The 10318-nt window shown below is 40.2% G+C and overlaps 1 protein-coding gene and 1 non-coding gene across 2 annotated transcripts; both read left to right on the plus strand.

The window, feature by feature from the left end:
• The first annotated feature begins 4286 nt into the window (after positions 1-4286).
• LOC114505787 lies at positions 4287-4393 on the plus strand. The gene has a single exon (XR_003685259.1). It is a non-coding gene; the product is annotated as a U6 spliceosomal RNA (small nuclear RNA).
• A 2771-nt stretch (positions 4394-7164) lies between these two features.
• LOC114505342 (U1 small nuclear ribonucleoprotein C-like) lies at positions 7165-7989 on the plus strand. Its single transcript, XM_036016261.1, has one exon. It carries the CDS (start codon positions 7223-7225, stop codon positions 7700-7702), a length of 480 nt encoding a protein of 159 aa, XP_035872154.1. The 5' UTR covers positions 7165-7222; the 3' UTR covers positions 7703-7989.
• The last annotated feature ends 2329 nt before the right edge of the window (positions 7990-10318 follow it).

A 10318-nucleotide genomic window follows, 5' to 3' on the forward strand; every position in this document is an offset into this window, starting at 1 on the left:
TCTTTCCAGCCCCTTCTTGCCGGCAAGGTTTCTTTGGAGAAATCAGCTGACAGTCTTTGGGGAACTCCCCTGTAGGTAACTAACTGCTTTTCTCAGGCTGCTTTTAAGTTTCTCACTTTATCTTTAACCATTGGCATGTTAATTATGATGTGTCTTGGAGTAGGCCTCTTTGCAACGTTATTGCTTGGGACTCTCTGTGCTTCCTGGATTTGCATGTCTATTTCCTTCACCACATTATAGAAGTTCCTTTCACTATTTTTTTATTTCAAATAAGTTTCCAATTCCTTGTTCTTTCTCTTCTCCTTCTGGTACCCCTATGATGAGAATATTTGAATGCTTAGAGTTGTCCCAGGAGCTCCTTACTCTATCCTCATTTTTCTTTTGGATTTTTCTTTCTTCCTGTTGTTCTCATTGTTTTGGGTTTTTTTTTTTTTTTTTTTTTGCTTCTTTACATTCCAAATCATTGATTTGATTCTCAGCTCACCCACACTATTGTTTTTTCCTTGTAAGTTGTTCTTTATTTTAACTAGTGTCTCCTTCATTTCTAAATGGATGTTTGTTATGCTGTTGAGGTCCTCACTAAGTTCCTTAAGCATCCTTATAACCAGTGTTTTGAACTCTGCATCTGATAGATTACATATCTCCATTTTATTTAGTTCTTTTTCTGGAATTTTGTTCTGGTCTTTCATTTGGGCCATGTTTCCTTGTCTCTTCATTTTGGCAGCCTCCCTGTGTTTGTTTGTACAGGTAGAGCTGCTATGGTTCCTTGTCTTGGTAGCATGGCCTAATGTAATAGATGTCTTGTAGGGTCCAGTGACACAGCCTCCCCTATCACCCAAGTTGGGTACCTGAGGTATGTCCTTCATGTGGGCTGAATACTCCCTCATCTTGTAGTTGAGCCTTGACTCCTGTTGGCAAGTCAATGGGAGGGATTTGCCCAGGTCAGTCAGCTGTAAGGACTGGCTATGACCACTGACCACCAACCCCCACCTCCATGGAGGATTAGCTGTGCAGGGACAGGGTGGTGGTGTTCTGATGTGGTCTGTAGTTGTCTACTGGGTACACAGGCTCTGGATTTTTCCAGGTATTTCAGGCCAGGTTCAGCCCCCACCTGTTTTCTGCACAGGGCAATCCTTCATGAGCTATACAGCAATCTGAGATGCCTGCTACTTGTGCTGGGCTTGGTGATTCCCACGTAAATGTTTAGGTGATTCCAAGCTATGAATTTAGGCTGGCTGCTGCTAGTGCTGGGCCTGGGAACACTTAGGAAGAGGTGCTAGGGGCTCAACTGAGGCTAGTTGTTGTTTGTTTGAGCGGATTTAGGAAGTTGTGAATCATGAGCCATGTCCACACATTCACATGGAAAAGTCATTAACAGCTTGCATAGACCCATAAATAAGGTGGGATGGAGGCTCAGGGGATCTCTGGGATGGAGGCAAAACAGTTTTGGCCAGATTGATGGAGCCTCAAATATGGCACCCACCTGCCAGCTCTGTGGCTCGGTGGGGGCAGGGTTCAGAAAATGGGCAATGGCCTCTGCCTGCCTTTCTGTCTGAGAGGAAGCTAACCCCCAGTTCTTGCCTTGATGCCATACACTGCAGTTTCTACCTGCTGCCACTGGTTCCTTTTCAAACTGCTACCCTGGTGCTGGAGCTCAGAGGGAGTGAGTCTGATTAGGTGAGTCCTTGTGTGGGCTCTTTAAGAGGAATTACTTGGGACTCCAGAAGTTTCTTCCACTGACTCAATCCCCATTGTTTTTTGCAGCCAGAAGTTTGGGGGACTTATCTTCCTGACATAGGAACCCTGGGCTAGGGGCCTGGTGTGGGGCTGGGACTCCTCATACCTGAGATATCCCTCCTGAAGTTTTATTCACCACATGTGGATGAGAGACCAGCCCGTTCCACATCTCTGCTCTTCCTACTAGTTTGGATAGATGTGGTTTCTGTAATTCTATAGTTGTCAAAGTTCCATTCAACTCGATTTCTGATGGTTCTGAGTGATGGTTGTTCTATAGTTGAGTTGTAATTTGATGTGGGGTTTTTTTTGTTTTGTTTTTTTTGTTTTGTTTTGTTTTGTTTTTTTTTGCCTATCTGTTTTTACCTATGCCACCATCTTGGGCAGAGTCTGAGGCTTTTGTGATTTTCCAGGTGAGTTATGATGATGATTATGACCAAGCTGGTAGCAGTGGGGATGGATAAAAGTGGTCAGATTCTAGAAATATTTTGAAAGAAAGCCAACAGGATTTGCCTACATGTTGGATATAGGGTGTGAGAGAAAAAGATTATCAATGATTACCTAAGGTTTTTGGCTTGAGCAAGTGGAAAGATCAAGTTGCCAATATGATACATGCCAGGGAAATAGCCAGTTTGGTGAGGAAAGATCAAGAGTTACATTTTGGATATATTTCCAAGTGAAAATGTTGAGGAGGCCATTGTATAATACTACCCCCCCTTTTAGCCTTATTTATTCCACTGAAACTCCAATTACTCATGTATGAGACATTTTCATTCTGTCCTCCACATACTGTAGTCCCTTTCCTCTCTTTAACTTTGTGTGCTATTTGCTGAGTGATTTCCTATAATCTGTCTCCAGTTAAATTTTCTCTTCAACAGTGTCTAATCTCTGTTTAATTCATTCATTGAGTTTTTCATTTCAATTACTTAATTTTTTTTTATTTCTATAAGTCTGCTTTGGTTCTTTTTTCAAATCTTTTTTTTAATAGTACTTTATTTTCCATTTTTTAAATTTCTTCCTTTATGTCTTTAATTTTAACATACTTATTATTTTTATTGTCATTCAATTACAGCTGTCCTACCTTTTTCCCCATTGCTCTCCCCTGCTCTGCCCCACCCCACTCCCACAGCCAATCTTCACTCCAATGTTCATGTAACATACTTATTTTTAACTCTGTTAGAATCTTCTATTATCTGTTCATGGAGGCTTAAGCCTACTGTGTGTTGTACTTGTTGACTCTTGCTTATTTTGGATTATTTTGTTCATGTTCAACTGGATTTTATTTATGAAAATCCTGTTCATCCTGGCTTGCATGCATGTTAATACTGAGAGTTTTGGTATTTGTTTTTGCCAGATGCCCCACAGAGATCCAATATTTCTGCTGATTTCACAAGTTATAGTTTCTTGGACCACATAAATAGTACAGGCTTGAACCACAAACTCATGTGAAGCTCAATTACATGGTTAATAATTTGTAAAGGGGAGAATTTTGACCCTTATCCAAAGCCCAGGCCAAGATAAACAAGTTTCTTCATTGTGTCCATATTCCAATAGAAAGGCTATTTTCTAGTCCCTTTATCTGGGCGTATAGTTCTTTAAGAGCCTCCTCATCCCAAGGGTCCCATGAATTCACCTGATATCTCTTTTCTGTTAAGGCTCAATCCATGGCTGGTGTAGCTCAGTGGATTGAGCACAGGCCTTCAAGGCAAAGGGTCACCAGTTCAATTCTGAGTCAGAGCATATGCCTGGTCTACAGGCAGGTCCCCTGTAGGGGGTATGTATGGGGTATGAAACATCAGTGTCCACACATTGATGTTTCTCTTTCTTCTTCCCTTCCTCTCTCTCCAAAAGTAAATAAAATCTTTTATTAAAAAGACTCAATCCCCTAGGTGCTACTCATTTTATTTCTGGAACTGGGTAATGATCACATGAGAAGTCACATTTGTGACTTCTCAATCTGTACAATTAGAATTTGTGTCCTTCTCTGTATGTATATTATACTGCAATTAAATATTTTATAAAATCTGAAAATATTTTTATATCCTAAACATGTCAATTATCTCCAAATTGATCTATAGACTTAATGTAATTCCTTTTAAAATAATAGCAAATTATGAGTAGGCATAGAAAAGATTATTCTAAAATTTATATGAAAAGGCACAGGCCCCAAAATAGCTAAACAATCTTGGAAAAGAATAATGTGGGAGAAATCACTCTATTTGGTATAGCTATAGTAATCAGAACAGGGTGGTATTAGTGGAAGTATAGAAACATAAGATCAATGGAATAAAATAGTGATTCCAGAATTAGACTCATACTAATATAGCTACCTGATTTTTGACAAAGGGGAAAAGGCAATTCAATAGAGAAGACAGGGGTTTTTTTTGTCTACAAGTGATGTTTGTACATTTGGACATTCCATAAATCAAAAAACTCTTAACCTTTTAAACCTCTTTACTTTAAGAGGTGTAGGCCTTGTCTTAAACCTCCTACAGTAAACAAACATTATCTCAAAATGTATCAAAGATCTAAATGTAAAGCATAAAGCTATAGTGCTCACTTTGGCAGCACATATACTAAAATTGGAACAATATAGAGAAGATTAGCATGGCTCCTGTGCAAGGATGACATGCAAATTCGTGAAGTGTTCCATATTTTTGGAGGACATACAAAGGGCCCAGAGACATATGAAAATACACTCAGCATCACTAGACATCAGAGAGATGCTAATTAAAACCACAGTGAGATATCACTTCACACCAGTAAGAATGGCCATCATAAACAAAGCAACAAATAACAAGTGTTGGAGAGGATGTGGAGAAAAGGGAAACCTTTGTCCACTGTTGGTGGGAATGCACACTGGTGCAGTCACTGTGGAAAACAGTATGGAATTTCCTCAAAAAACTAAAAATGGAACTGCCTTTTGACCCAGCAATTCCACTATGGGATTATACCCTAAGAATCCTGAAACACCAATTCAAAAGAACCTATGCACCCCAATGTTCATAGCAACACAATTTATAATAGCCAAGTGTTGGAAGCAACCTAAGTGCCCATCAGTAAATGAATGGATCAAAAAACTATGGTACATTTACACGATGGAATTCTATGCAGCAGTAATAAAGAAGGAGCTCCCACCCTTTGGGACAGCATGGATGGAACTGGAGAGCATTATGCTAAGTGAAATAAGCCAGGTGGTGAAAGAGAAATACCATATGATCTCACCTATAGATGGAATCTAATCAACAAAACAAACAAGAAAGCAAAATATAACCAGAGACATTGAAGTAAAGAAAAAACTGACAGTCACCAGGGGGGAGGGGATAATGCAGGAAGAAAAGGGGGAAGGGTTTTCAGGAACATGTATAAAGAAAGGATACATGGACAAAACCAAAGGGGGTAGGATCAAGGGTGGGAAGTGGGTATGGCTGGGATGTGGGGAGACTGGTGGGGAAAAATGGAGACAACCGTACTTGAACAACAATATAAAAAAGTCAATAAAACAAAAGAAAAGAAAACATAGGGTATAAAAGTTTTAGAAGATAACATTTTCATGACCTAGGGTAGTCAAAAGATACTTAAACATGATAATCCATAAAATAAATAAAACTGAGCCCTATCTGGTGTGACTCAGTGGATTGAGCACAGGCCTGCAAACCAAAGGGCCACTGGTTCAATTCCCAGTCGGGGCACATGCGTGGGTTGCGGGCCAGGTCAAGTCCTCAGTAGGGGGTGTATGAGAGGCAACCACACATTGATATTTCTTTCACTCTCTCCCTCCTTTCCCCTCTGTCTAAAATAAATTAATTAATTAAAAAACTGATAAATTGAAATTTATCAAAGCTAAAACCTTGCTCTGTGAAAGATACTGCTATAGACTGGGAGAAAAAAAGCTATAGATTAGGAGGAAATGTTTGCAAATCACTTATCCAACAAGGAATTTGGATCCTTAAATATATAAAAAGATCTCAAAGTTCAATTGTAAAACAAACAGACAACTCACTCAAAAATATCAAAAGATTTGAACAGGCACTCACCTAAAAGGATGTTCAGATGGCAAATAAGCACAAGTGGAAGCACTGTGCTGAGTGCAGCCATTCTATAACCATGAAGAAGTATCCTGAATATAAAGATAACACACACACACAAAGGCAGAACTGAGATAATCGGAAAAAAGCTCTAATTGAATTTTGCTTATAATAAAGACTTCTAGACTTTTAAATTATTTAGCCAATGTTTTATGCTTTTGTTATTTGCTACATAAAATATTTTTATGTTTACCATACTTATTATCAAAATTGGCATCCTTCAAAACAACTCCTCTCACCTCCAGAAAAATTTTCTTGGCTGCTGAATGATCTTTCTCCCTTTTTCCTATTACCTCCTTCAGTCCCAGGTCTAAGTTATTCACCTTATCACTTTTCCTCTCCCCTTCCTTTTCCTCTCTCCCTCTCTCCCCCTCCCTGCTCTCTCTCACACACATCTCATACCCTTGTGACACTTTTGTGTTGTTTTACCTGATTTTCCATTCTTTCCTATTACAACACTGACTCTTATTCAATGCAACATTCAATATTTGTTACACTGAATTGTGATGGTCGGTGTTACATTCTGTTTCCCCCATAAGATTTTTAGCTCCCAAGTGCCCTTGGCTCCTCTCTACTTCATTGTTTCATACTTTGACCCATAAAGATAAGGCTCAGTAGGGTGACAGAAGAGAGGCTGAAAGGCATCCATTCAAGCTCTTTTACTAATGTTTGTGCACCCCATGTTTACCTGCCTTTATAACTTTGCTGGAGAGGGAGCCATCCAGGCTCTGTCTATCTGGATCATCTTCGTATTTTCACATATTCCAAATCCTACTTTTTCAAACTCAAGGCCTACTCTGGAAGGAGGAAGAGCTGTGATTGACTGGGAAGAAACACATGGGAACTTTCTGGGTGGATGACAACGTTCTGTACCTTATAGAGGTGTGGGTTGCACAAGTATAGGTCTGTCCGGAAAAAGTCTAGCCATTGTTAATATAATGAGAACAGTTTGCATGATATTGATGTAGCCTGGCAGCCAAGGAGAGTGGACTGGGATGTGCATGTGTGAACAATGACGACTTTACTATACTAATCAGTGGGGGTGGTAGAACCCGTTGAATGAGCATGTGTACTGTGTGGCCAACACATTCAAAATGACTGAGCGAGTACAGCAACAAGTCTGCATCAAATTTTTTGTTAAGCTTGAACATTCCTCCACTGAAACTATTTGGATCGATCAGAAGGCCAGAGCTATAGGAAACTGATGATTGGCAGCTTCATCACAACAATGCGCCTGCTCATGCATCACGTCTCATGCATGGATTTTTGGCAAAACATCAAATCACCCAGGTGACTCAGCCCCACTACAGCCCAGATTTGGCACCCTGCAAATTCTGGCTTTTCCCAAAACTATAATCACCTTTGAGGGGAACCAAGTGGCCAGTGCCCTGCAGAACAACATGCCCAAGTTTTATTGTGACTACTGTGATACATACCTCACCCATGACTCTCCATCTGTGAGAAAGACACACTGCAGTAGTAGAAAACACAAAGAGAATGTGAAAGGCTACTCTCAGAAATGGATGGAAGAGCAGGATCAAAGGGTAAGTGACAAAACAACCTCAGCATTTCAGCAAGGAGAGATACCTCCTACTCCGTTCTCTGCTCTTCCTCCTTCAGGGGCAATGATTCCACCTCCCCCCAGTATTCGTGGTCCTTCTTGTCCTGGTATGATGCCAGCACTCTATATGGGGGGCCCTCCCATGATGCCAATGATGGGTCCTCCTCCTCCTGGGATGATGCCAGTGAGACCTGCTCCTGGAATGATGCCACCTATGGGAGGGCACATGCCCACGATGCCTGGGCCCCCACTGATGAGACCTCCTGCCTGTCCCATGATGGTACCCACTCGGCCAGTAATGACTCGACCAGAAAGATAAGGAGAGAGGGGAGACACTTTTTATCAGTTTTATATTACTTGTTCTACTTCACCAGGAGATCGTGATGCTGTGACTCTAGGTGTTTTCTAACAGTGTGACAAGGAAGACTCACCCTCTTCCTATCGAAGAGAGAACAGTTTTGGAGGGGAGCAGTGGGACAAAAACAGAAATTCTCATTTGCATTGTGAAATGTGAAAATAAAACTGTAAACTCTGTTAGCTAAAAATGTGTTCCCTTTCTCTCCCTTCTGTGTTTGTTAATTACAAAAGAGATGAACTACTTCAAAAAAAAAATAAAATCACCTTTGAGGGGGCAAGAACATATAATGGAGTAAAAATAGCCTCTTCAATAAATGGTGTTGGGAGGACTGGACTGGTACATGCAAAAAATACATACATACATACATACATATATACATACATACAAAAAATAAAAATGAAACTAGACTACCAACTTATACCATATACCAGGATAAATTCAAAATGGAAAAAAGATTTAAATATAAGTCATGACACCATAAAAGTCCTAGAGGAGAACATAGGTAGGAAAATTGCAGATATCCCACATAGCAATATTTTTGCTGATATATATCCTAGGGCAAGGGAAATAAAGGAAAAACTAAACAAATGGGACTACATTCAATTAAAAATCTTCTGCACATTTAAAGAAATTAACATTAAAATGAAAAGGGAACCAATTGTATGGAAGAGCATATTTGCCAATTTACCTCAGACAAGGGTTTGATCTCCAAAATATATAAAGAATTCATACGATTCCACTCCAGGAAGACAAATAACCCAATTTTAAAAATGGGCAAAGGACCTGAATAGACACTTCTCCAAGAACATACAGAGGGCCCACAGACATAGGACGAGATGTTCAATGTCATTAGCCATGAGAGAGATGCAAATTATTTTTTTAAAGATTTTATTTTTAGAGAGAGGGAGAGAGAAAGAAAGGGAGAAAAACATCAACATGTGGTTGCCTCTTGCACACCCCTAACTGGGGATCTGGCCTGCAACCCAGGCATGTACCCTGACTGGAAATCGAACCAGCAACCACTTGGTTCACAGGCTGGCACTCAATCCACTAAGCCACACCAGCAAGGGCGAGAGATGCAAATTAAAACCACAATGAGATATCACCTCACACCTGCCAGAATGGTCATCATTAATAAATCACCAAGCAACAAGTGCTGGCGAGGATGTGGAGAAAAGGGAAACCTGGTGTAATGTTGGTGGGGATGCAAACTGGCACAGCCACTGTGGAAACCAGTATGGAATTTCCTCAGAAAACTATAAATGGATCTACCTTTTGACCCAGTGATTCCACTGCTGAGAATATACCCTAAGAATCTTGAATCACCAATTAAAAAGAATTTATGCACCCCTATGTTCATAGCAGCACTATTTACAATAGCCAAGCGCTGGAAGCAACCTAAGTGCCCATCAGTAAATGAGTGGATCAAACAACTATGGTACATTTATACAATGGAATACTATGCAGCAGAAAGAAAGAAGGAGCTCCTATCCTCATGACAGCATGGATGGAACTGGAGAGCATTATTCTAAGTGAAATAAGCCAGGTGGTGAAAGAGAAATACCATATGATCTCACCTAGAAGTGGAACCTAGTGAACAAAGTAAACTAATGAGCAAAATAGAAGCAGAGGCGTGGAAACATGAAACAGACTGATAGGGACCGGAGGAGAGAGGGATAATGGTGGAAAGAAGGCAAAAGAACTAGTCAAAGAACGTGTATGAATGACCCATGGACATGGACAAGGTGGGGGGGACTGACTGGGGGAGCGGGTGATGGGCTGAGTGGAGAAGGGCACAGGGGGGAAATTGGGACAACTGTAATAGAATAATATAAAATAAAATAAAACCATGTTTGAAAGGGAAGAGAATTTAGACTGTCGATGAGACTCAGGAAATACGATGGAGCAGCTGATAGCAATTGGGAGATCTGTGTGAGGTTCCAAGGTGCCTACCTTGAAGGGGACTGAGGCATCACTGTCTTATGTACAATATTTCCTGTATCTTGTACCTTCTTCAATAAGTGTCTCTATTTTTCATAGTACATGGCTGGTTACTTTCTGGACAGACCTCATACAGTATCAAAACATATGAAATTATACTCTTAAGATATGTGAATTTCATTGTATGGATATTTTATTTAGAAGTTTTCAAAACATATACTGAACTCTAGTTAATGGCATGAATGCAGAAGAGTTTAAGGGCATTTGCACAGATATCTAATTTTGAAATGCATAAAAATAAGATGGCTTAATGGAGGGATAGAGGGATGAATAGATATGTGTGACAAAGCAGGTATAGTAAAACACTAATTGTAGAATCTAGATGGTGGATCTATGAGTGTTCAGGGTATGATTACTTTGATTTTTTTGAATGTTTGAAACTGCCCATAGTAAAATGTCAGGGAAAAGGAGGGGGTGACTTTTCCCTGACAGGGGGTGACTGCCCTGGTTTAGACCTCATTTCATCTTACTGGAATCTGGCAACCTTCCTCATGCAGGCCTTCACGCTAATCCACTTCTCTCACCCCACCCTAAGGATTACCAGAAAACATTTTGAAACATCCATTGAACCTCTGT

The sequence above is a fragment of the Phyllostomus discolor genome, chromosome X (assembly GCF_004126475.2).
Source record: "Phyllostomus discolor isolate MPI-MPIP mPhyDis1 chromosome X, mPhyDis1.pri.v3, whole genome shotgun sequence".
NCBI lineage: Eukaryota > Metazoa > Chordata > Mammalia > Chiroptera > Phyllostomidae > Phyllostomus > Phyllostomus discolor.